We start from the raw sequence: 27,608 nt of genomic DNA, 5'->3' as shown, positions 1-27,608 counted from the left end.
TCCAACCTGAAACTAACTTCACCCCGGCTCGATGAGTCGCCTGCTGCAGCCTTTGAATAGGATGACGAGGATTTAGGATAACTTAGGGTGTAGTGCTTTCACTGTGTGCAACTTAAATTTGCCATTCGCCCGTGATATTAAAAAATATTGGAGTATAGGAGAAGCACTGACACATGAGATAACCTTCCGCAACGTTTGCAGGCTCTTTGGTGGAGCTCTGCTTTCAATGAAGCTCCGTCGTGACAAATGAATGCACTACTTGCAGAGTGACATGAAGACATGAATCAGAGGCACAACAAACGTTGACAGCGGTGGCCAGTCATTATGTTTACCAAAAAAAAAAACTAAACGGATTTGCATGATTTACGAGAGCCTCAGTTTCAGGTTGGAAAATCCGGATTTCCGGATTTATCCGGAAGAATCACACCCCTGTGCTTTCACTGGAACACGGCGACCTGATAGGTAAACAGGATTACTGGAGATGTTTGGGTTTGACTCCATGTAGAAGACACAGAATCTAACCAGCTTACAGCAGAATGAGATTAGAACGTGAGGCGCTGACGACCGAGTGACACAAAGACGACGTCTAGATGATCAGAAACATGAAGCCAGAAACACCACAGCTCACACAAACATCAGTTTCTGTGTTCCACACACTCACCCGTCGGTCTGAGGACACCAGTCTGAACTCCTGTAAGAGTTTTCCAAAGACGGATCTGTGCGTCTTCCTGAACGGATGAATGGTTCCCTGCAGAATCAAACACAAGATGAAGATTATCAAAACTCACATTTGACATAAGAACAGATAACAACACTTTGTCTGATACAGAGAGAACGAGCAGTCAAATTAAATGCCAGCTGAAATTATTCTGGTCAGTTCTCATGAATGACATTTGAACACATCAGCTTCATTCAGTCTCTGATAGTAAAGCAGAGCAGGAGGCAAAGTGTGAACCACACTGACACCCAGTGGTGAGTCAGTGTATAACATCCACCTCAGCTCAACTGGATCCTGCAGGAGAACTTCTGTAAACCTTTTACTGAGGAGGAATTCTTAGGTGAGGAAGAAAAAGAAAGAAACACAAAAAACAACAATCTAACGTATCTGCAGGTGATGATTATTCTCATCACAACAGTCTCTTTACTTAGGAGACTTTATTCTTAAGTTTTCAAATTACATTAAAATGTAGTTAAACCAGTTCCACCATGAAAATGCAAATAATAATAAATTAAGCTCTGCAAAAGTAGACTGATCGATTTAAAGCATAAAGGAAAGGAAATCTTAAATCTACTCTACAATGTTTTTGTGAAAGTCTTACAAAAAGAAACAATACGCCTCATTACAAAGTATTTGATAAAAACTAATATTTTATTCCTTACATTTAATACGAAAATGTAACTTATGTAAGCTCCCAGTTTTATTGGTAACAAGAAAACCAGTCCAACAAATGCAACATCCTGCAGACTTCCTACTTCTGTCATTTTTTCCTTGTCAACAAATTATTAACCTGAAGAACTTTAATAAAACCTACAATTTTTCAACATCTTAATACAAAGATCCGAAAAATCCTGCTCGTCCAAAAAGTTCTCATCCTGGCAGAAAGAAAATGAGAAACACGAGAGTCCATTCTTAAATGTTCTTCATAGTTCCAGACAGTTTTTTAAAGATGTGAACAGGGACAGAATAAGGAATGAGAGTCATTGTAAACACAGAGCAGTCAAACTGTAAACCCCCATCAGTTAAAACCCTGTCTCAGTCTTTCCTGATCAATAAACTGATAATTAATTTAAAAAACACAGTTTAACATCTGCAGATTAAACTATGAGGACATGTAATCATAGACTGGTCTCTCCTGATGAAGCCACTGGAGATCTTTTACACAATGTTTTATACGTATCTTTTTTTTCCTTCATGTTAAAAGGAGTTCCGCAAAAACAGGAGCGACAATCACAACAACGTTAAGTCTCAGGTTCAGTACTGATGTTGGATTTATAAAGACCAGTCTGTCCACAATCCTGTGGTGATCTCCTGTCAAAGACTCAAACCTCAACATGAACATTAATCTTTACCACAAAAACAAGGTGGATTAAAAACCATCATCAGTTTTTCTTCAACAAAAGTCACAGATGACACTAAACAATCCTTCCTAATTTTCTTAGACGGAAAACAAAGATAACTTCAGTCCGACCAGTAAAACTTCATTCATGCAACATCTATAGAAACGATCTCTCTGCTGCCGGCTGTACGAGCGCACAGCTTGTTTGGTAGTGACTGAATTAAAGATGGTGATCAACACTGAAACTCATCTTGTTGATCAAGAAGCAGCAAGATAAGAAAACGAGATGAGACACTCACCAAGACGTACGTGTCCTGCTCATGCTTCTTCCTGTGCAGGTGGACTTCTGTGGAGGAAAACAGGTTCCACCGTCAACAGGAAGAAACAACACAACACACATCTCTACTGTAGCACCTTCACTGATGACCAACACATCATGTAAACCATGACATGTACAGTCAGACAAGAAAAGTGTGTCTCAGGGACAAAATGATCACAATATGATTTTTTATGTCAGTGTGAGTGAGAAAATGAGCGCTGATGAAGGAAGCTGAGAATAAAACAGGACCGCTCAGCTCACTGAGGCAGTTTTATCTGTAGGACATCCGTCGACTCTCAGTGCCGACACCCTGTGTTACTTCGTGTTGTGTTACGTCCACATCAGTGACGACACGTGTGGCTCTTGTCTACATTGTGCAGCTCTGCACAGGTGAGGCAGGTGTCGTTCTCTGTTTTTATTGGCTGCTCACTAAACAACTTTAAAGGTGCGTATCAACACCTGCTGTGTGTCGATGCTGCACTTGTTAAGTCAACAAAAGCAATTTGGCTTCGTATTATCGGCTTTAATTTCTTTATACGAAGACAAAAGATTAATAAAATTAACCTTCCATTAACTATTCGATACATATTGTGCATTCCTAATAAAAATGATGCCTTTGTGTCTTGTTAGAAGGGTCAAATTCAACATTTTTATGCATGATGTTTCAAAATTATAAAAATGGGACATGTTTTTAAACTTAAACAATAATTATTGATATCTGAATATATGAAACTTCACCATCGTAACAAACTTTCACCCATGTCACGCAGGTTTATTGTAGAGTAAATAATTCCAATATGGATATTTTGATGATGATATGTTGTGGTTTCTTTCTTGTGACAAATGTACTTATTGTAAATTGCTTCAGACAAAAGCGTCTGCTAAATGTAAAAGTCTATATATTGGCTGATATACACATATTCTGACATCATGGAGACAGGATATTTAACAGTTGAACAAAGAGATGTACTATCTAAAAATAACAGAAATAGTAGTAAACTTCACAGGGAATTGTATATCATAAATCATTCCGAGCATTATCTGCATCATAATCTCTACAAATGTTCATATTAGAGGTTATCTGACAGAATATATGACAATACTGATATATCAGATATATCAGTGAGGCTTTTACTATTAATACCACATATATCAAAATTGTGATGCAACATAAAATAGTAATTATTAAAGTCAGATTATCCACTTCTACCACCGACAATATGCTGATTTGGGAAGCAAGACTCGTGACGTTCTCATCAAACTTGATAATTTAAACCAGAAATCTTAATTGTTAACATTACCTGTCTTTAGAGAATTCAAACTGAACTGCAGGATTTAACCTCTGGAGCCTAATTATCCCCATAACCACATGAAAACCTGCCGTGTGCTCGAGTTCTGTTCATTCAAACTTAATCTGTCACAGCAGCTTCACTGTTAGCTGGATTAGCGACACACAAACGTCAACACACAAGAGTCAGAGACACACAAAGCTGCGGACTGGTTCACACTGACAGTTAAAGACAACGTGAATGTCATTTAATTCAACTAACAGCGGAATAAAGTGACAAACTTCACAGTCAGACTGAGAAACAGCTGTTAGCTCCGTTAGCAGCGCCGGCTGTCTGACTACGTGTTGTTAGCCGTTAGCCTGTTAGCATAACAAACCTGAATCACTGACGTTGATGACGTCCACCGACACCATGTCAGGTTTATCCAGCGGACCCACTTTCCTCTCCGTCACCCCGGACGGCACCACGTCCGGCTTCGGGCCGAACTTTCTGGGGTAGAAGTCCCCGGCATTGTGGTAAGAGAGACCCGAGGACGTGGACATCATTCCGTCCATCGCCATTTTGGACTTCCTGTACCCATCAGCCCCGTTCGCCTTGGCTGCGCTGCGCATGCGTTGTTCCACAGATCTCGACGTCATCACTGAGGTGGATCACAGGGAGCTGTGTCTGATTTACACACCAGAGAAGAAGAAGAGCCGGCGGGAGGATCGATACTGCCGGGAACACATGACTTACATTCAAGGAACAGAAGAAAAATGGTTAATTAATTAATTAATAGATAAATACAGCAATAATGTTTATATAATTGGTAAGTTTAAGAGATGGTTTGTTAAACTTGTGACGAAAAATTACAAATTAGTAAATCTACATTTTTAAGCCTTTTTAAGTCTGTTTTAAAATCTCTTGAGCAGCAAATCCAACATAAATACATCAAAACAAAATAAAATAAAACAAAGATTATTCACATATTTTATTTCCATTTAAGTGACGTAAATTTAGATATGATACCATTAAAAACTTCTCAAGAAGCAAACTTAAAATCAAATAAAAACAATAACTTTAATGTAAAAAAATGTATAAAAGATAAACAAATAGAGACAAAGTAGAAAAAAAATCGGATTCTAATATATGAAAACATAAAGTTTGGTCTTCAAATGGAGAACAAATAAACTGAGTTTGGGAATAATAATTTAATCATCTTGGAAAAGTACTTCATGCTCGTCATTTCTTTAAAAAACTCTCCTACGTTTTCTGCATTTAAAACGTATGTATTTATTTTATATCTATATTTTACATTTAATATATATATATATCTATACCTTTTCCTGGTTGACCACTTGTTTGTATTTATGTCAGTTTGTTTGTTTCTTATTATTTATTTTTGTATAAAATGTTCCATTTTTCTGAGGATTTTTGGAGATAAATAGTTTTTCATTTTTCTTTAAAGGCTCCAACAAGGATAAAGATGAAAGAAAAAATAAGCAAAGCCTGACTAAAATGTAGGTTTTACATCAACAGCTGCAGCTACTGTTTTAGTTAGAGCAGAAACACGTTTATTTACAATGAATTAACTGTTAAGTCTCCAAATGGGGTTTCAAAATAACGTACAAGAGGGAAGACAGGAAGTCTGTGTGTGTGTGTGTGTGTGTGTGTGTGTGTGTGTGTGTGTGTGTGTGTGTGTGTGTGTGTGCAGTGGAATATGCGGTTGCTCATTTGAACGGGCAATGAAAGGACATTTTTGTTTGTCAAGCGACTCTGCGGCCCCCCGAGAGCCGAGAGGGGTCCTGGGCGAGTGACACTGAGATGAATACAGATTGAGAGAGAGAGAGGGAAGGGGGGAGGCTGCAGACGAGAGGAAAGAGGGGAAAGAAGAGACAGGGATCATAAAATTAAAATCTTATGCACGACTCACAGAACAAGAGACACACAGAGTCTAAAGAAGAGAAGAGGAGGAAGTTGTGCGGACCGCTGTCGGACACGGTTACGCTGTATTTCCTCGTCTGGCTCGCAGCCCTGAACGGCCTCTGGATCCGTCTCCTCGCACATTTGTTAACAATCACATACATTCCCCGGTGCATTCACTTATATATACTGCAGATAGTTACCGTGCAGCACAGGGTGTAGAAGAAGAAAGGGCAGCTTTTAAATATCACAACAGCATCTGGCTTTAGTTTGATAATGACGTGTAAATCTGCACTTCTCAGGCTGCAAACAGAGAAAGTAATGACAGCGGCTCGTTGTGTCAGCAGATCTGCTGTCCAGGCTCGGGTCAACTTTGAGTATTATAGAATAATCTGTTGCATATGTCAATATCTTTCACAATATCCAATGTGGAACATCTGTACGGCACCTTCAGGCTTTTAGTTTGAAGAGACAATGTGCTCGGAGTTTTCATGCTCGTGAGGTTCCTACAAGTTAATCAATATTGTGTAGCACCAATCATTTCCAAACCAAGCTGTTCTGTAAATTCTCCGCAAAGACTCGATATCGAGCGAGAGAATCGACGATGCTAAAGATGCTTCTTGTTGTTCCGTCTGGGAGGCAGCGACTCGGAAAGTCTGAGGAAATTCTGACACACAAGACGCCGAGTTGACGTCACATGAGCTAAAACAAAGAAGAAGAAGAATAAAACGTAAAACAACTTCTTTCTGGCGACATGACACCAGGACTGTCCTTCACCTCACTTCCTCCTTTGCTGCTGTCATAATAACTGTGACCACTAGAGGTCGTCGCCTAACAGGACGCGTGAAAATGTTTTGTGACAAGATGTTTTCACAGTCGAGCTGTCTGGTCGTTTTTCTGGTGAAGACGGTCAAAAAGCATCTTTATCCTTCTTAACTGTCCTACCTTTATGAGAATTCCTTACAAACATGATTTTAAACTGATGAAATGTTTTAAACATCCGCTTCAGAAGAGGATGACAGCTGTTACACCTGACTCACCTTCTACCTCTCCCACATCTCAAATATTAGATGTTCTTTGTGTCTTTGTTTTGGCAAACAAAAGCATTTTATGTTTGCTCGTACATAAATCATTTCACTAATAAAAGCACGACTTAATCCCTGATTTGTTGTAATAACAACCTGGCCTTATTCAAATAACCTGCAACAACAGCGTCAACAAAGCGCAGAGTTAATACAGAAACTGCTCGTATTTATTCTATCCAACTGTGACCAACCATTAAAGATCCAAAGTCCAATAAACGGTATTAGAAACAGACAAGAGAGTCGTAAACGTGTCAGCGGGGTCGGCCTCTAATAAGAAGAGAAATTAATGCCAGCTTTATCTTTTAATGTCACCGCAGGACTTCAGCTCTCGCTCTGTCCTCTGTGGAGGGTTTAATATGAAACCAGTCAGTCTGACGTGGAGGTCGACTATAAAACCTCCGACAGCAACAGCGGCGACTTTATGATGCTGCGCTAATATGAAACACGTGAATGTAGTAAATACTGTAGAAACGTTCTGCAGGTAAACGTTTCTGTACTTTTAATCACTTCAGAAGAGAGTTGATGTGTGAGTCTCATTCCCAACGAATACTTCACGTATCTGCTTTAATGATGTATCTCTGAGACTTCTCCTCTCTACGTCTGAACGCAAACATCTGAACGTTCTCCTCATCACGGCAGACGCAGTGAGACGAGACAAAGACGTAAAAGCCGTAAGAAGCCGTAAACAGACAGAGAGGGAGACTGGAATGTGGAGAAAAGGCGTGTTAGTGTCTCGTATCTGCAGAGAGTTTCTGATTTTCTCTCTTTGTTGCTGCTCGGGACGCTTTACCAACCCAACATGTGTCTATTTGACGTCCTGGGAATGAGACTCAACAATCAGCTGTCTTTGTGGTGCGTTCAGGAACAGCTGGGACAAATCCTACTGATTCTACCTTTAACTTTAATAGTCTTTGAATTCTATTAATATGACGTGAGCTTCAGTTAGCTTTGAGCACAGATGTCCTTCAGAGGGAGACTTTTTACTCTGATACTCTGAGTACATGTCAGAGCTGTAATCTATTACTTTACTGGAGTAAACAAGCTGAATCAGTACTTCTACTTTTACCAGAGTCTGTTTCTACAATCTCTTCTTCTGGAAATATAGGATCCAGCGTTTCCGGCATTCGATCAAAACTCAAGACAAGTGCCAAGTTTAACTTTATGCTCCAAACGTGTGGAGGAACATTGAAGAATCAGTTTTCACACACAAATCATTTGTCTGGATGTGCTGCAGAACAATCCTGTGGAGTTGTTTCTCTGTTGGTCACAGAGCAATTTAATATGTTTTTATGGCTTAAACCTTGTAGCCAAGTACAAGAGTGCAGCTTACACAACAGGAGGACACAAAGACTCTCTCAAAGCTCATAATCACACTGTTCTGTATTCTGCACAAACCTTTCAGCTCTTCTTTAAACGTTTTTGTATTTATACTTTTATACTTTAAACTTTACTCGATGCTTGTCACGGTTCAGCACCAAAACATCTGGTAGCACTCACATCTGGGCTTCTATTTAAGATTACAGACTGATGTATTGTACCGCTGTGAGAAACATTAACACACAAGTAACACACTCAGTGCAGAGCCTGGAGACGCAAATGAGATGGTGTGTGTGTGTGTGTGTGTGTGTGTGTGTGTGTGAGTGTGTGTGTGTGTATGTGTGTGTGTGTGTGTGTGTGTGTGTGTGTTAAAGAGAGAGAGAGTGTGTGCAGATTGCCTGTCAGTGTGTCCCTCCCATTTAGTGAACATTGAACATCTCATCAATCACACCTCTGCCAACACACATTTTTCTGCACGTGTGTGTGTGTGTGTGTGTGTGTGTGTGTGTGTGTGTGTGTGTGTGTGTGTGTGTGTTCACAGTAGGAGGAGGCTCCAGGCTCCTCCTTCTTCCTTTACTACGACTGCACACAGACTTGCAGGAGCAGCAGTGGATGGTAGTCGGCTGCACAGAAGGCTCTTTTCTCCGGCTCCTCCCTGTCGACTCTGAAGTGTTTGTTTAAAAATCTCTCGATATCTTTATTTCTTTGATTAGTTTGACAAAGAAGGGTGGAGTTCCTCGTCAGTGTGGCTTCATATAAATACTGAATCAACATGAGCTCTCAATCCTTCACCGCTAACTTGCAGTCCAAGATGCAGATGGCTCAGGACGTGAAAGATGAGGATAAGTTGTACAGATACAACGGGATCCTGTACCCTCGCATCATGTGTCCCGAGGAGCATCTGAAGGCTCTGGGGAACATCACAGCCAGAGAGGACGACGTCATGCTGGTGGCTTATCCAAAATGTGGTGAGTGGCTGAGATCCAGAGAGAAACAAGCGGCAGACGGCTTCACATTTGTAAAAAGGATTCATTCACAGAAACATTTGGTCCGGCTGCTGTGACCTCTGACCTCTGACCGGCTCTCCACAGGAAGCTACGAGTGTTAGCGGTCGTTACTGAGGTGAAAGTGAAGCTTGTGACAGATTTCATCAACAAAATGTGTCAAATTCTGAATCTGAAACCCTTAAAATTGCAGAGAACACAGAATTAAATGTTCAAAACGAAACAAACGTTATTACATTTCTATTAATCGTGACTTTTTTCCACAGTTGTTGTTCCACGATGAGTCTAAAGAACTTTTCGTTTATTAATTACATTTCTGGAGCTTCACAGTAAATCAGAGTTGCAGCATTCTGCTAAACAACAGAAGCAGCTGGAGAGTTGATTAATAACTAAAGCTAAACATGCACCGCGTCTACACGAGCTCGAGGGCGTAAATAACGGCTTGATTACAGCAGACGAGCTGTTTGGAGCCTTTTTATGTTTTTATTTATAAACGGTTTTTTTTCTGTTTTTCGTCCACATGGAGGTGAGAAGATAATGACTGAATTCACATTTCTGGGGTGAACTGTTCCTTTAACCGTCCTACAGGTCTGTTTCTGAAACACTAAACTGAGCTCACCTCCATGTCAGGCTGCTAACTTCTGATCGTCAAGAAAAGTGAAAAAAAATTGAAACTTTCCTTTTTTGAGGGGTAAAACAGACGTGATTTAAAAGTTAAAAACATTTTGAGAAAAAAGATGTTCAGCTGGAGTCAGGATGCAGTTAGCTTAGCTTAGCATAAAGACGAAGGCAAAGTTTAACATTATCTTCCAGCACATCTAAAGCTCTGTAAGCGACAGGTTGGATCTCATTTGTTTTAACTTATAAACAAAGAGACGTAAAAACACAGTTTGTGTAAAACTTACTAGAGCGTGAAGTCAATACAATTCTTGATTGTTAAGAAACAAACCGTGATGTAAAGTAACTTACAGTAAAGGACAAAACAAAGTAACTCAAGCGCTCAACAAACGAGAGGTGATGAGGATGTCAGGACCTGACAGACCACCTGACAAACAGGTTATCAGGTTGCCTTTGGCCTCGTTCTGACTAATATCAGTGTTGATGTTACATAAATGTTTCGTGACAATGTACACCTGAGCAGGAAGTCTGTCAACAGCTTCATGGTGATGCATTCATGGACACACAGACATCTGAGATTTGGCAGCTGGAAAATGTCACATTTACTTGTTCACGCTCTTTATTCTTCATTACACTGAAGCTGGAAGTAACTGAAGCTCATTAGTAATATATGATTTGACTTGTGAGGCCTTTACTGACATCACTTTTTGTAGGAATTCTGCGTACTGTAGTGCCTGAATGAATGTGGTGGTGGTTTCATATTTACAGTTTTTATTGATTGCTTTGACCTGTTTAAACAAACTGGGATCCACTCGGTTTTCATCATCACTGTCTCAGCAGAGCACAAGACACCTCTTGCAGATGTGTTAACCCTTTCTCATTGGATTGACACATTTTCTCCACCCTTTTGTAGAACAGTTAACACGGATGTCATTCAAGCAGTCCAAACTCCGTTGTTTTAGCTATGGTAACCAAACAGAAACCATCTGTTCCTAACTATTAGAAACTACCTACATCAGTATGAAATCACTGAAGCACCTGTTTGACACTCCTAAACACAAATCTTCAATGAGCAATCAGTCTGCAGGCCTTAAAAAGTGCAGCGGCTGTGTTGTTCTTTGCCAACATGGATGGAAGAGGTCTGAGGCAGATGAGAGTGAGAAATAGGTGAAGAGGAATGTCAAGGTTGGATGGCATGCAAGAACATTTTTCCCTTGGTTCATTGCAAGAGAGGATAATGAATGTGATGTGGATGAGGCCATGTGGCCCCATCGTCAACACAGAAGAGCCTGAGTATCAATAGTGGCTATTTCTTATACTCTACAGTAATAGATTGTTATACTTTACTGTAATATTTTATATCTTTAACTTCTTTTCTATGTTTTAAAACAGGTCAGTTGTTCAGGAAAATGCTTGCTGTGAAGCTGCAGAAATGTTTTGTGGACTATGAGACTACCAGCTTTGTTATTTCTTTTACTCTGATAGATTTTATTTTGGTTTCCATGTATTTTGTGTAATATTTACAGTATTTCAGTTTTCAGCCACAGTTCTAAAAAAAGAATCAATGGAATCAAAAAAATGCATCAAAGCATTTCTGATTCTGGATTCAATTCTTTGCAAGACGGCAAATTTGACAACAAATGGCATGAAAGCTGCGTAGAGTAACAGGTCACAATGACAAGCAATGGTGCACCGATTCACACTGAGAGCTGTGTTTTGTGTTTTGTTGTCCACTGTGTAATGGTTGATTGGAAGAGCTCATACACTTGTTTGCAAGTTGTGTTGTTTGAAAGCAAAATTAGCTTTTGTTGCATATTTTAAATGTTTTGGCACGGTTAGAGCCTTTTGCAAACAAAATGAGTAATTACGACCATGAGTGCCGCTGTTTCAGCCTGTGTGTTAACTGTTTTGAAAATGTGGAGTTTGACTTGACTGCTGCATCAAAGCAATCAATAAAACTGTAAAGGCACCACATACTGTGCACCGCCTTTAATGCTCACAGTTTGGTGTCTGCAGAAGAAAAGCGTGACGTGCCGGCTGTTGCCGCGGTGCATTCGAGGAATGTGACATGTTTTCTTTTGAGAGAAACGGCATGAAGACAGATGAGTCGGTTAGATAAATGGTCTTAGTGCAGGCGGGCTGGTTCTGACCGGGGGCCCACATGGGGATAACACAGCTATCTATCTGAGGAGGTGTGACTCCACGTGCCCGCCATCAGTTCAGCCAATCACAGCCTCTGTTTTAAAGTTCCCTTCTGGCATTACAGGAAGTTAAATCAGAGCTGCACAGATAATGACTTCCTGGAGAAAGAGGAACCTTTAACTCATGTTTACAGTCTGCTGCTGTTTGTGGGTTTCATCTGTCTGTGTTCAGCTGTGTGGAGCTGCTTTTCTCTGCTCGTTCTGTTCCTGGGTCACATTTTTAGATGCAGAAGTCAAGCAGCAGAAGTCATTTTCGCGTTTTTTTCATGAGGTTTTTATTCCAGAAAATAGGATGAACATTGTTATTTTGTAATGGCTGTTAATGATGCACGGTTGCACAGTGGTTAGCACTGTCACAGTCCTGGGTTTGAATCTTGCCGGTGCGTTTACATGTTGCATAACTTTTCTCCAGGTGCTCCGGTTTCCCCCGAATCAGAACATGTTCATTAGGTTTGCTCCCCTGGGTTTAAATGCAGTGTACCAGTTTCAGTATGTTGTACACTGTATGACATGTGATCGAATAAAGATTCTTCTTCTTCCCTCTCTGTAAAAAATTTAATAATACAGTAAATTGTATTTTTCTCACATGGTGCATCGCTGCAGCATCGCTTTTCACATGGCGTCTTAAACACTCTTAGCTACACAGTCAGTGCGTTCACATGACACTCGAGAAAACCGAATTACTGTGTCAGTCCGACTATGATGGGATCTTTAAGATGCATGTATACACCTCAGTCTAACTAAAATCGGACCAGATCGGATTTCTCATAGTCGGATTAAAACACCCAGATTATTGATTGATAGTCACATTACTCCTGCATGTACGTTCCATCAGATCGGATCGGATTTTGCGTTCTGCACAGGCGCGAGAAGTAGAAGGACGGCGGCGTCTTTCCTCCGGAATAACCGCAAGAAAGAGCGCCATCGTGCATCTAGTTTGTGTAATTATCATGTACACCATATACGAAGTGTACAAAGATGTAGCTTCGTCTCGCTCTTCGTACGCCATCTTTCTGGAGTGCCGAGGCAGTTTGCTGTTGCTGGTGACGTAAAGAGGTCAGCCGGAGGTGTTTCTGTTACCACTAGTTGAAATATGCACAGCGCCACCTAGCGTACCCGGTATGACATGCTCCGGACAATAATTCGATTTTCTCACCGGCATGTATACTCGGATAGTTGCTGTTGTCTGATTGAGTAACACAGTCGAACTTTGGCTGTAATCTGACTAAGCTGTGCATGTAAACGTACAGAGTGAGACGTCTCGCCTCTGTTCTTTCTTTGGTGAGAGCTGCACATGTGCATTACTTAATGGGCAGGACGTAACCAATCAGAGGCCTGTTACATGATGATGCATATAGATGGCGGAAGTAAAGGCTCGACTCCAAACCAGGCGTTTCAGAGAGTAACTCTCTTTGGAGCGGACTTTTTCACTTTTACAGACCTTTAACATGCAAAGAAAAAAAATGCTTCTCAACACAATAAAGAGGTAAAACCCCAGAAAGCAGAATATGACCTCTTTAAAAAAGCACTGTGCAGTAAAAGCCTGAAAACAGCAAATCGTTATCAGTCAGTCAGCACATAAAACATAAACCAGTCAGGGAACGTTTCTTCTCTGTAACCTGAGGTCGTCAGCCAGTCGGTAAGCAGACTGATGTTTCCCCCACCTGTTAAATGTGACCCAGACTCATTATGGAGCAGTGATCTGACGGGGAAACAGGATTATCACCGCAGTGACGCTGGAGGGGAAACACGCCGGCTCGCTGCCAAAACACAACGACCTGCAGCAGCTGCACAGTCGGACTGAATGTGGTTTTTAACTCAGAGTGTGACCACAGCGGGTTTAAAACAACCAACATAAAGTAGGTTAAAGTGCAACCCCGACTGTAAACTGATATATTATAAATGTACGCTGGATTTTAACACACAAAGATAAAAACCACAGAGTCCAAACTTTATGAGAATCAGAGTTTCACCTTTAAACGCGAAGCAGAGAGTTTTCTTTGTTTTCCTGAAGTAGCTGCAAAATGAAATGTATGACAGTATGATTTGTTTACAGATGTTTGTGTGTGTGTGTGTGTGTGTGTGCAGGTTTTAACTGGATGGTGGGCGTGTTGAGGAAGATCATGGCTCAGGCCACAGGGATGGACACTGAATCCAAGACGCCGCCGCTGATCGAGTTTTTTGGACCAGAAGCCGTAAAGGTACTCAATGTGTGTGTGTGTGTGTGTGTGTGTGTGTGTGTGTGTGTGAGTGTGTGTGTGTGTGTGTGAGTGTGAGTGAGTGAGTGTGTGTGTGTGTGTGTGTGAGTGTGAGTGAGTGAGTGTGTGTGTGTGTGTGTGTGTGTGTGTGTGGGTGTGTGTGAGTGTGTGTGTGTGTGTGTGTGTGAGTGTGAGTGAGTGAGTGTGTGTGTGTGTGTGTGAGTGTGAGTGAGTGAGTGTGTGTGTGTGTGTGGTGTGTGTGTGTGTGAGTGAGTGAGTGTGTGTGTGTGTGTGTGAGTGTGTGTGTGTGTGTGTGAGTGTGTGTGTGTGTGTTGTGAGTGGTGTTGGTGTGTGTGTGTGTGTGTGTGTGTGTGTGTGTGTGTGTGGGTGTGGTGTGTGTGTGTTGAGTTGAGTAGGAGTGTGTGTGTGTGTATGTGTGTGTTGAAGGCAGACAGTGTGTATGTGCCCTGCAGGTAGACAGACAGAGATAAAATCTGTCTGTGATGTTTCTGTCAAGTCACCGCCATCAAACATCAAATATTATCTCAGAGACAACAGCAGCAACTAATCACTGATCAATACGATTAGATTAACATTCATCTCACGACTGCTTCAGGTGAGAGAGTCGTTTATAGACATCAGACGTCTTCCCATCCTGACCCGTAACTATAACTTTGAAATAATAAAGAATTATGACATTTTGATGGAGCGCTTCTTTTTTAATTTGCGCTGCTTTTCAAGGCTTTACGGTAATCAGGAGCTCTTCATCACCAGTGGATTTTAACATTTTCATTCCGACCGCATATTTTAAAACCACTGCAGCAAAACAGGTGTTAAAACACTGTTTAAAAACCAAATCTAAAAATAGTTTCTGTAGTTTTGAAAAGTGTAACAGAACATGTTTCCCTAAAACTTTTTACCACAAATATCCAAACGGAAACAAAACAGCTGATTAGAAACAAACAAAGAGACACACAAACTGTTCAGATTTCACTTCATAGTGTTTGTTTAAAGTACCCAAATAAAATAACAAAGTACTAATGATTTCAAAACGTCACATCTCAACTCTTTGCCTGCGTTGAACAACTTTAAATATATCAATATTTAATCTCTCTCTCACAACGTTGAAAGTTGTTCTGTATGTCGACGATCACGTCACAGGTGGACGAGGAGAAACTTTTATTTATTATACACAAAGAAAAACATTTAAATCGAGAAACAGTTTCCACACGTCTGTCCGTTAAATATCCAAAATGAGAAAGAAACAAAAGTATTTTAAAATAAATCAGTTTTCTGGTCTCACACGGCTGTTAAAGGACATAAACGGCTCTGTTTGGGTTCGGATCAGGACTTGGGAAAGTGACGGTGGTCCTGATTAAAAGAAACCAACATGAACAAACGGCGGCCTCTCCTTTTACAGTCGGACATTTTGTTCCTGACATCCGACATCTAAAACCTACAGCTAACATCCACTTAATGCCCCGATCATCTGTCAGTGTGTGCTGAAGGTTCGTATCTCCTCCCGCCTCTGCTGCCTGCTGAGCAAATCAAACAGACCAAACCTCTCTGAGCAAACGGTCGTTCTGTGTGTTCGTGTGTCGACCGTCACGAGTCACACAGAGTTCAGTTTGGTTTGTAATCAGAGATAACGAGCGTCGTCCAAACCTGCCGGGTGTTCCTGCGCCTGCAACGACAGGATGACATCACTCATCAGAGACAGATGTTTGATCACACACACACACACACACACACTGTAAACAACAGCATGCTGGCTGTATTTCTTTGTCCTGCTCTCTGTGAGGAGAATCACTGCTGGATCCGATTCGATCAGGAACATGTTGTTCAGTGTGTTCATGGGTGTGTGAACTGTTTGCTTTGGTCCAATTAATCAGTGCTGGACGCACACAAGGCTTAATGTAAAGACCTCGGCCAGCGGCCGTTAGCTTAGCTTAGCATAAAGACTGGAGACAAGGTGAAGCAGCTCGACAGCGACCGGCACGTTAAAGCTCGATGTCTCATGTCTTTAGATTTGTTTGGATTGTGTCCCCGATTCTACGACTTTTCTACATAATTACAAAGTAAATGTGCGAGATCACGTTTTGTGACGTGTTTTCTGCAGACAAAAGATAATTTCACATTTGTAAATAAAATGTGCCGCGTCCCATTCACAGTGTTGTGACGGCAAAACAGTGACGAATGAGGATTCAGGAAACAGGAAGAAAACGTGACAGCGAGTTGGTTTATAGATCAGCGGTTTCCATCTGAGGGGAACTTTCTCTCCTACTAATGATGTTTGATTCTGCTAATCTGTGCTGATTGTATTCGTGAATTTAAACCGGAGCCTGCAGGGTTTGGACTGCAAAAAACTCTGGTTGAACGGAGGGGAAGATTGTGGCTTTAAGTTAGAATAAACACTCAGTGATTGTTGGTCGTCTCTGTACTAAACAAACACCAACATCTGTCTCCAACCAGCTGCTGTAACACTGCTGGTACCGGCGTTAGTCGCTCTGAACAATGAACCCTGGGCAGCGTTACACTGTGACTGCTTCTAGATTTAACTGTTGTTTCAAATAAGTGCGATATAAACATTGTTTCTAGGAGGCAGAGTCGTTCTGGTCACGTTCTGTCCTTCTGCATTTGATCTGTCTTTGCAGAACTTGTGTCGACAGCCTTTAATTCCTCGTGAAAACATTTAGTTTTTCAGCGTCTGTGGTCTCAAAAGCTCCAAACAAAAGTGTACTTTTGAATCTTTAAATGATCTTCTACGAGCACAGAAATGAGTCCGGATAAAGAAATGTAAACTTTATAGACTAGAGAATATAAAAGACACTATTTAAGAGCAATTATATTTAATTAGAAGAACAAAAACAGGAAGAATTACAGATAAATTATAAACAACGGTACAAATCAAACAATCAGGGTAAAAATACAACATTAAAAGCACATTTTTTAAACGAGCATATCAAGCAAAAGACATCCTGAATAATGAACGTTTTCTTATCTCATGTTTGACTCCTCGCCTTGTTTCTCTTTCCTAAAGTCTCAGGAGCTCCGTAAAGTTTTATTGTGGAGAATTTGTGAAGTTCTTGACATTGATTGAAGAAAACACTCCAAATATCAATAAATAAGTGAAACCAGGTGCTGCCAGAGCTTTAGCTTCTGGTTGTCACGCACACTTCAGAGGAGATTTGCTTCGAGACCGAATGTGGTGAAAGTTTTCTGAGCTTCAGTTACGTTAACGACACGACGACAGCGAGACTCCCACAGCTGCCCCTGTTTCAGAAAACAGTCCCGAGTCGTTTTCAGATCGTTTGAACCAAACTGACATATTCTCTTCTTTCAGGTATGAAGACATGGTGTTAAAGTTGACAGTTAACTGTTCTTTTGCATGTGAAAGTAATGAGAAACAGATAAACCTGACTCCTCTCCCCGCAGATGATGGATGGAGCTCCCTCTCCGAGGTTTCTGGGGACTCACATGCACCCGGACAACATCCCAAAATCCTTCTATGAAAAGAAAACCAAAGTAAGTCTGGAAACATCTGCAGGAGGTTTTCTGTTTACTCTCCGCTCGTCCTCTCTGTCTCTCTTGTTTCTTTAATGCTTTTTACAGAGCATCAGTTCAGTGGTTTTTATGTGTTCCTGTCCAGATGTTGGTGATCTTCAGGAACCCGAAGGACACTCTGGTCTCCTTCTTTCACTTCTCCAACAACAACCCGGTCCTCCCTTCAGGACAGTCCTGGGACACCTTCTACTCCGACTTCATGAGTGGAGACGGTGAGAAGAAGTCTGACTGAGCTGTTTGTTTAGAGGATATCTGGATGTTTTAAAGTATGTTTGTTGGAAAGTCTGAAGAGGAAACAGAGATGTTGCCTTCACTGTACTCCGTCACTTTGAGCACTGTAACTATGAATCACCGCCCACAGATCACAGCTGTGTACAGAGGTTAGCTTTACAGCAAGCGTCTCACGCAAGTCACACTATCAAATTCCTGGCTCGTAATAACTCCGGGGTTATTTCAGGTCCTGACACGCCCCCAGTGTCCCGGACTAACTCCTGTTACTGCCGGTCCCACCTCATACCTGCACACCTGTTCTACTGGACTCTGTACCACATACTTTCAATCTTTTTCTGCAGGATTGCATCCTGACAACTGACTAGTTTTCTCTGTCAGTCTCAGAACTTTCAGTGCAGAGATTTCATCTTGAAAGAACCAAAAAAAAAACGTGCCAAAATCTGAATGTGTTATTGGATTATTAATGAAGCATGAACATGTGATCAGTAACTGAACCAGAAATAGACACTATAACATTCTTTATGAAGTAAATGTTGATTGTACAAGGTCATGACTATATAGTAATGACACCATTAACCATCATCTCTGTCTCACTGTGTTAGTTTGCACAAAATCTCCTGGGAAACTCTTTCAACTAATCCAATCTGTGCTTGTTTAGTTCCCTGGGGTTCATACTTCGATCACGCTCTGGCCTGGGAGAAGAAGATGGACGACCCCAACGTCATGGTCGTCACCTATGAAGAACTGAAACAGGTAGTTCAATCGCTGGTTTAAAAATCAACCTGCAGACACTTGAAACCTGCTGGTACAGACACACTGCCACAAACTGACACTTTCTACAAGGAGACAAACAACTTCATGTTTTGATTTAATGCAGAATTTACAAGAAGGTACCAATGATTTAAAATCTGTCAGAGACAGAGTTTCACAATGTTTATAAAGTTTAACTCTACACAACAACTCCTAAAATCAGCTGATTTGTTAAGGGAGTCTGGTGAAATTGTGGTTAATGGTCGACTTCATGTATCACATTTAATGCTGAATGAACAAGAAGGTCCAAATAATGCAGAATGAGTCAGAGACAGAGTTTCACAGAGTTTATAAAGTGTCTCCAACTCAACAACTCACTAAACTGACACATTTGTTAAGGGAGTCTGGGGACTTTCTCCACGGGGACAAAGAAGGAGCCTATATTGTTACTGTTTAGTGTCTTTGTAACATGTGACATGTTTAGATCAATAACATGTTTCTTCTTTCATAAATGGAGTGTAAATGGTGAAATCTCTTAAAAATCAACCTGCAGAGACTTGAAACCTGCTGCAGAGAGAAAATCAATCGGTCAACATTCAGTTCAGAAAGTGTTTGTCTTTTTTTTTTTAAATATTTTATTTATGGATTTTCAATATAATAAACAGGACAACAGACGAACTGTGACATTAAAAAAAGCACATCACTAGCTCAAAAGAAAATAAACATAGACAAGTAGACAGAAAAAAAAAAAAAAAAAAAAAAAGAGCCCTGCTCAGAAACAGTATACCTTGACATATAGAACGTACCAGGTATTATATAAAAATCAAAAACATGGGGTTATGTTGACAAAGATGTATGAGAGTTAAGTGTTACTTTTAAGTCAGTCTTGACAAATGTAGAAGAAATGGTTGCCACATCCTATCAAAGGTAGCAGAGCTGAGAGATACATTGTGTCGAATCCTTTCCATATGCAACAAATTAGTAATTTCTGAAAGCCAGGCCTTAAAGGAAGGTGCCTCATCACTTTTCCAATGAGATAAGATGTTCCTTTTTGCAATGACCATTCCATATTGTATAGTTTTACGGTGCAAATTGGTGAGCATAGAAAGGTGTCGAGAGCCACCTAGAATTGCGGTGAGGGGATCTGGAGAAATATTACAGTTATATACCTCAGAGAAACATTTGAAAATATCAGACCAGAATTGATTTAATTTGGGACAAAACCAAAATAGATGGCCCAGAGTTCCCTCCGCTGATTTACATTTTGAGCATATTGGGGATATAGAAGGGTAGAAAGAGTGAAGTTTAACACAAGAGTAGTGTAGCCTGTGGATAACTTTAAACTGAATAAGTTGGTGTCTCGAATTGATTGAGCAGCTGCGAATGTCACCAAGGTAAGTTTCCCAGTCACTGTCACTTATTGACAGAGCTAAGTCTTTTTCCCAAGCCTCTTTCAAATGGTGGGATGAAGTCGGGTTAAGTAAGTTAAAAAGGTCGACGAATCGTGAAGTAAGTCTCTTAGAGTCGGGGGAATGATTCAGAAGAGTATACAGTTCAATGGGAGCTGGTAATGACTGAAAGTGAGAAATGTTTTTACGGACGAAATCTCTAACCTGTAGATAGCGGAAGAAATGCGCATCTGACAATGTGAATTTCTCTTTCAGCTGAGTAAAGGTAGCAAAAGTCTTATTGAGATAAAGGTCGTCAATGGTAGTGATACCCTTATTAACCCAGAGCAGAAAAACGTTGTCCGACAGTGAGGGTGGGAAACTGTGGTTTCGGTATAGAGGGGTGGAGGTGGAGGTTTCAGGCAGGTTAAACGATTTCCTTATTTGGTACCATATTTTTAAAGAACTTGTAACTACGAAATTATTTCCAGGATTGGATTTAGGGGGCTGAGCTGAGGAGAAGAGGAGGGCAGGCAAAGAACTGATAGGGAGACTCTGTTCAATTGCAAGCCATGACGGGATGGAGGCATTAACATTACCTTGTCGTGGATTTTGCCAGTACATTAATACTCTACAGTTCGCAGCCCAATAGTAGTGGCAGAAGTTTGGTAAACTGAGGCCACCAGCTGATTTGGGTTTGGTTAAATGCTTTTTAGAGATACGATGCACCTTGAAACCCCACACAAAAGGTAAAATGAGTGAATCTATTAATTTGAAAAAGGATTTGGGTAAGAAAATAGGTAGGTTCTGGAACAGGTAGAGGAATCTGGGAAGAGTAACCATTTTAATTGCGTTGACCCGACCTATAAGAGATAATGGTAGCAGTCTCCAGGATTCAATATTCGATTTTAACTTATCAATCATGTCGAGGAAATTCAATTTATAAATTAGCTTGGGGTCTTTAGGAATTGTAACTCCTAAGTACTTAATTTTATCATAGACAATTTTAAATGACAAGTTTTTAAGAAAATGTGGGTCCAGATCACCTGTGAGCGGCAAGAATTCACTTTTATCCCAATTTACAGTGTAGCCAGAAATTTCACCAAATTTTTCAATGAGTCCTAATAAGGGGGGGAGAGAGACTTCTGGGCGAGACAGAAACAGAACAACATCATCCGCGTACAGCGAGATGCGATGGTCTACTCCTCCCAAAATTAAAGGGGCAATAGAAGGGTGATTCCTGATACTGATAGCCAGGGCTTCCATAGCAACAGCAAATAATAAAGGGCTGAGGGGGCAGCCCTGTCGACAGGATCGTTGCAAAGTGAAGGCAGGAGACCTGTTGTTGTTGGTGATGACCGAGGCAGTGGGGCGAGCGTATAACATTTTGACCCAGGAGGCGAAATTCTCCCCCAAACCAAACTCCTTAATTGCAGATAAAAGGTATGACCACTCAACTTGATCAAACGCCTTTTGAGCGTCAAGGGCGAGAACGGCAATTTTAGAATTTTTGCTAAATTTAGTGTACATAATATTCAGTAGACGCCTAACATTAAAAAACGAAAATCTACCTGGAATAAATCCAGTTTGGTCTTCATGGATAATATCTGCAATACATTTATTAAGTCTGTTTGCGAGGATTTTAGTAAACACCTTAAGATCACAGCCAAGGAGCGCAATGGGCCGGTATGAAGAAGGGTCTGTCTGGTTCTTCCCTTTTTTCAGGATCAAAGAGATGTTGGCAGAGTAAAGCGTTTCTGGAAGCAGACCAACTGAAATAGAATGGTTAAACATTCTTAACATAAAAGGAGCTATAATGTCTAAGTATGCTTTGTAAAACTCAATGCCAAATCCATCTGGTCCGGCCGCCTTTCCATTAGGAAAGGAGCGAATTGCCTGTTTAACTTCCTCTAATGTTATGTCTGTATTTAAGTCTGTTTGTGCTGAGGGACTCAATTTAGGCAGGTGGAGAGTACGAAGGAATTCAGAGATATGTGATGTAGCAGTGGAGGACTTTGAAGTATAAAGATCTTCATAGAATTCACGAAAGCATTCGTTAATTTTCTCAGGATCTGTGGTAGTAGTTCCCGTTTTGGTCTTAATTTTGTGAATTGTTCTGCTGGCCTGGATGTTCTTGAGCTGGCGAGCCAGTAGTTTATCTGGCTTGTCAGCTAATTCAAAATGCTTTTGTTTTACTTTTAGCAGCATTAAGCTGACACGGTCAGAGAGAACAGCATTATATTTCGACTTTAATTTGATTATTTCATTAAGCTTGGTTGGAGAGGCGGTCGCCCTGTAGTCTTTTTCTAGTGGTTTGAGTTGGGCTGTGATATCTGCTAATTCTTTCTCCTTATCCTTTTTTATTTTAGACTCGTGGGCTATAATGTTTCCTCGTGTAACAGCTTTAAAGGCCTCCCACAGGGTGGAGTCATTTACGTCAGATGTGTCATTTTGATCAAAGTATTCTGTTATTTTGTTGGCTGTTTGCTGGCGGAATTGGATGTTGTTAAGTAGTAAAGGATTGAACCGCCAGTTAAACGCAGCTTTAGTTCTACCAATATTGATTTTTAGTTCAACAGGGCTGTGGTCGGAAATTACAATATCATGATATTTGGAGGAGATTACATCCGAGGTCAAAATGGCGTCAGTCAAAAAGTAGTCAATTCTTGTATATGATTTATGAACGTTAGAGAAGAAGGAAAAGTCCTTATCATTTGGGTGTTGCAGTCTCCAGATGTCAACCAGGTTCATTGACTTAACTATGTTATTAAGAGCAATACTGGCATTAGAGGGACTGGTGGGGCGGGTGGAGAGTCTGTCAAGAAAGCAGTCCAGAATTGTGTTAAAATCTCCACCTGCAATTAAGTGAGTAGATGATAAATCCGGGATAAGATTGAAGACTTTCCTAAAAAAACCAGGGTCATCGAAGTTGGGCGCATAAATATTCAAAAAGGTTACATGTCGTGACAGAATGCGACCTGACACGATCAAATAGCGGCCGTTAGGATCAGAAATAGTTGAAATATGTTCAAATGGAACATTCTTTCTGATTAATATGGCTACACCTCTAGCCTTAGAAGAAAAAGTTGACTGGTATATCTGAGATATCCAGGCACATCTCAACCTCCATTGCTCATTATGTTTGATATGCGTTTCCTGCATAAAAATTATATCTCCAGATAGTGACTTTAAATGGGAAAAAACCTTGCCCCTTTTTAAATTAGTCCTTAAACCTCTGACATTCCAGCTGAGTAATGTTAAGCTGCCACCGTGTGGTGGGGTGAGAGGGTCATTAGCAACCATAAAAGGATGATAAGTATATGACCACGTAACATATCCAAAGCATAATTAGCGGGGTACATATTAAGAAGAGCAGGTAAAAAAGAAAAAACAGGAAAACATACAGATTAAATCCCTCCCACTGTCCCCCTCCCCAAACGAGGTGGGACGAAAAGACCATGAACACTGAGAAACAGCTAGACACTGCAAGAAACCGTCGAGCTAAAATACTACTCCTGACTAAAGCAGAGAACATAACTATCTCCACACTCGTGTGAAAACAAAAACAAAAACAAACACTTACGTATTTAGCGGTTAAATAAAACTCAATTCTTGATGAGACTGGGAAACATTAGAGTACCACTTAAGTGTCTTACACAGGTGACTGGGAGCGGCAGCAGGCAGGATATTCCCCGGCCGGGGGTACAGCTCACTCCGCAGCGGCGGAGGATGTGATGAATCTGTCTATGAAAGTCTCGGCATCCTTGGCATCCTGAAATATTTTCTGCTCTGTACCGTAGTTGAAGGTCAGTCTGGCTGGAAAGAGGATTCCGTGTTTGACCCCGGCGTCCCTCAGTTTCTTTTTTGCTCCATCAAAGGCGCGGCGTTGTTCGGTGACTTCAGGTGAGAAGTCCGGGTACACGCTGATCCTGGCACCGTTGTAGGTCAGCGGAGCATGCAGCCGAGCGAGTTTCAGGATTTTCTCCTTCTCTGGAGGGTGATGAATTCTGGCGATCATGGTGCGTTGACGTCCGGCTGCGGGTGGACCGATACGATGTGCCCGGTCAACTTTGAGTCCGCTGGTGAAGTTGTTGGCTCCGAGGAGCTGCGGCAGGAGCTCAGTGACAAACTGTGTCGGGTTGCCTTTCTCAACTTTCTCTGGTAGGCCAGTGATTTTAATATTGCAGCGTCTAGATCGGTTCTCGAGATCTATTAGCTTACGTTTAGTTGACTTGTTGATTTCCAGTAGCTCCGTGCACTGTTTCTCCAGATCTGTGATGCGGGACTCGTGGTCGGCTGCAAAGCCCTCCAGGTCGGAGATGCGTGATGTGTGGTCTGCCAGGGAAGTCTGGACTTGGTGGAGTGTGCAGTCAAGCGTATTAAATCTGGTGTTCATGTCTTCGTCCAGTTTCCCAATGGCAGCCATGACGCTAGCCAGCGTGGGCTGAGAAGTTGAAGGTCTGTTGGCGCTAGCAGTGGCGCTAGCAGTGGCGGTACCCGGGCTGCTAGGCGGGCTTAGCTCGGGGCTAACGGCCCTGACCGTATTCATGGCAGGAACTGTCTTTCCGCTTTTCTTCGGGTTTGAGTTCGGATGCGTAGGTTTCTCCTTAGCTTTGTTTTTGTTGGAACCGCTCATTTTTGAGTAAGTGTTTATTTTTAGCAGGTATTTAACGAGAGTGTGGAGGAGCTACTGGAAGACACGACTACTCCATGCGGCGTTCACTAGCGCCCCCCGTCGAAAGTGTTTGTCTTTAACGGCTCCATGTCTGTTTCCCGTCTTGCAGGACTTGACGAAGGGCGTCCTTGAGATCTCCACCTTCTTTGGCTTTAAGCTGACGGAGGCTCAGGTCCAGCAGATCTCAGAGAGCAGCACCTTCAGCGCCATGAAGAAGAGCTCCGCAGGCAACCACACCATCGGAAACATCATCTTCAGAAAAGGTGCCCCTCAGACTTTAGATCATCTTGTGGTAATTTTATTGTTACTGAAACTATTAACTGTTCCGTTCAAGTTAGTAAAAAATACATGTGTTTATAAACTTTACTGCACTTTACATATTCTGGATCTTCTGTTTTCACTGATGTTCCTGCTCATACTGACTGGAACACTGAAGCCAAAACTTGCCTAAGAAGTTTTAATGAATTTTGATTAATTAAAACGTTTCCCAGTAATTTAGCATCAAAAACCAGAAGGCAGTCCAGGCTCTCCAAACATGTTGTCACCATGGTAAAGATATAAATAAATATTTCATTCCGTGTTTGACACATTTTCTTGTTTTTGGAGTTTGTGTTCCTGACACAGTTTTTTTTGTCCAAAACATTAACACTATCTACAGTAAAGCAGCAGAGTCCAAGTGCTCTGCAGGCAAACACTGCTGGAAAGTGCAAATAACTCCTATTTAAACAGGTCTGTGTCATGGAAAATTACATAATGATAACGATAAGCAGCGTTGCATGTTTGTGACCTTTAATACATAAATAACAAATAAAGTAAAGAGGGATTCTTGAAGGCACAGTGCAGATTTTAAGAGTGAGAGATATTAATCCATTGTCTCTGAGCGTGTTCAAACCTGCTATTAATATCTGCTTATATTCCACAATGTTTGTTTGAATGAACAAGAAGGTCCAAATAATGCAGAATGAGTCAGAGACAGAGTTTCGCAGAGTTTATAAAGTGTCTCCAACTCAACAACTCACTAAACTGACACATTTGTTAAGGGAGTCTGGGGACTTTCTCCACGGGGACAAAGAAGGAGCCTATATTGTTACTGTTTAGTGTCTTTGTAACATGTGACATGTTTAGATCAATAACATGTTTCTTCTTTCATAAGTGGAGTGTAAATGGTGAAATCAGTGTAAACAGTGTGTTCAAACAGCTGATCAATGTTGGCAGGTAAGACTTTAGCACTTTAGACACAGAAGCAGACAGGCTGGTACAGACATGCTGCCACAAACTGACACTTTTTACAAGGAGACAAACAACTTCAGCTGAAACATTTAATGCTGAATTTACAACAAGGACACAATGAGTTACAATCTGTCACAGACACAGTTTCACTACGTTATAAAGTTTGTTTTAACTCAACAACTCTTAAAATCACTACATTTGTTAAGGGAGTCTGGTGATGTTGTAGTTACTGGTTAAATGAAACAGACTGTGTGTTCAAACATCTCCTGCTGACATCTGCAGGTTAAGAGAGCTCAAACATGTATTTTACATCACAGTGAACCAAATACAGACTTTAGAATTTAAGGTGTAAGACTGTAACTGGATCGTATTTTTGTCCCTGCGCAGGCGAGGTCGGGGACTGGAAGAACCACTTCACACCAGAACAAAGTAAAGAGATGGATGACGCCTTCAACAAACACCTGGCAGGAACCAGGCTGGGAGCCAAACTCAACTACCAAGTGCACTGCCAGTAGGAAGCAAGGAGGCAAGAGAGGAAGGAGGGAGGATAGATTGAAAATAGAAGTAGAAGACAAGCTAAAGGGAACTTTTTCTGCCCTGAGCTGAGTCTGACAGACTCGACCTCAGGCAACGATTCGGACTCAACCTTCAACCATCAGAATTCAGATCAAAAACATGTAACAAATGCAACATTATCAACAGAGTATGAAGACACAACAGTGTTGTCAAAGATGTGATGTGTTTAAGCAATGTCTACTGAAGTTAGCATGCTAACCAGCTAGCCCTGGCTCACACTGTCTCCAAATACCATTTTGTTCTCACCCACTGATGTCGCCCAACTCTCTAAAAGGTCGAGGGAGCTAATAAGGCCAGTTAGCTCCACAGCTATCTGAGCTAACTGTGCTTACTTGCTCGTACAGCCAAAGTCAGCTACAGAAATCAGTATAGCTGAGCAGAAGTTACGCTGAGTTTTGGGGCTACCTTCGCATTTTTACCACACCTTAAAAGTTGCAACTTTGGCCTGAATCATTTTATTGGTCGAGGATGGGAAGGAAACACTTCCTGTGAGGCTCAGCTCAGGGCTAAAAGTTCAAGCTCAAAGAATGAAGGAATAAAATGTATTCCTTCAGGAGAGCAGAAAGGGAAGAACTATGTTATGGGCTATTGTCTTATTAAATCATGTGAACTTTTGTTGCTATACAATTTGTACAACACAGAATGTTTTTTATAATATTTTGGGAGGTCAGTCTCCAGCTCCAGCCTTATGCTAAGCTAAGCTATCAGGCTGTAGCTTCACATTTACCAGTAGGTTGGCATCAAGCTTCTCATCGACCGCTCTGCCAGAAAGGGAACAAGAGTCATTTCAAACTCTGGACACACGTCTGACTGAATATCAGTGACATCAAACCAAATAAAGACGAAGTTCAGAAACTTTACTTGAACATTTGAACAGTTTTAATCCCTCGAGCTGGTTTTAAACATTCTGCTGTGTTTGGTTTCTGTTTGCTCTGCGCAAATGCAGGTTTGTATTTATCAAAACCAAAGTGGATCAGAACCTGTTGTTTGACTTTATCACACTACACAGTTTGGACTACCTTTGTACCGGCAGCTAATCACAGACGTCATCTCTGGTCATGAAACGGTGCTGTGATTACATCATGGGGCTTTTATAAATATGCACAATCACTGTTTTTATTGTATATTACATACAGAACACAACTGAACATGATCATGAGGAGAAATAAAACTCTTTTTCAAGACTCACATATTGATCTCAGAT

General features: G+C 41.2%; 2 protein-coding genes across 4 annotated transcripts in view; one reads left to right on the top strand and one right to left on the bottom strand.

Moving 5' to 3' along the window:
* The window catches only part of slc30a6 (solute carrier family 30 member 6), an 86,264-nt gene extending 81,959 nt beyond the window's left edge, over nucleotides 1–4,305 (bottom strand). For all 3 annotated transcript variants that reach the window (XM_030440949.1, XM_030440950.1, XM_030440948.1), the window contains exons 1-3: nucleotides 4,042–4,305; nucleotides 2,357–2,403; nucleotides 662–748 (exon numbers count right to left, since the gene is read on the bottom strand). In XM_030440949.1, coding sequence (XP_030296809.1) covers nucleotides 662–748; nucleotides 2,357–2,403; nucleotides 4,042–4,303 — 396 coding nt within the window. In that variant the 5' untranslated portion in view covers nucleotides 4,304–4,305. The remainder of the gene's footprint in view (nucleotides 1–661; nucleotides 749–2,356; nucleotides 2,404–4,041) is intronic.
* Nucleotides 4,306–8,562: 4,257 nt separating this feature from the next.
* sult6b1 (sulfotransferase family, cytosolic, 6b, member 1) lies at nucleotides 8,563–27,594 on the top strand. The gene is made up of 7 exons (XM_030440962.1): nucleotides 8,563–8,937; nucleotides 13,881–13,993; nucleotides 17,426–17,515; nucleotides 17,640–17,766; nucleotides 18,444–18,538; nucleotides 24,708–24,861; nucleotides 26,216–27,594. The coding sequence occupies exons 1-7, from the start codon at nucleotides 8,742–8,744 to the stop codon at nucleotides 26,341–26,343; spliced, it is 903 nt and encodes a 300-aa protein (XP_030296822.1). The 5' UTR covers nucleotides 8,563–8,741; the 3' UTR covers nucleotides 26,344–27,594.
* Nucleotides 27,595–27,608: the final 14 nt, after the last annotated feature.

The sequence above is a fragment of the Sparus aurata genome, chromosome 15 (assembly GCF_900880675.1).
Source record: "Sparus aurata chromosome 15, fSpaAur1.1, whole genome shotgun sequence".
Lineage (NCBI taxonomy): Eukaryota > Metazoa > Chordata > Actinopteri > Spariformes > Sparidae > Sparus > Sparus aurata.
Note: the sequence above shows the minus strand (reverse complement) of the source record. Positions and strands in the feature narration are given on the sequence as shown.

Excerpts from the sequence above, each read along its gene's own strand:
- sult6b1 (XM_030440962.1), top strand. The coding sequence starts at position 8,742 with ATGAGCTCTCAATCCTTCACCGCTAACTTGCAGTCCAAGATGCAGATG. Across the intron at positions 13,994-17,425 it reads TTGGACCAGAAGCCGTAAAG|ATGATGGATGGAGCTCCCTC; the intron begins GTACTCAATGTG and ends CTCTCCCCGCAG. Across the intron at positions 17,767-18,443 it reads CGACTTCATGAGTGGAGACG|TTCCCTGGGGTTCATACTTC; the intron begins GTGAGAAGAAGT and ends GTGCTTGTTTAG.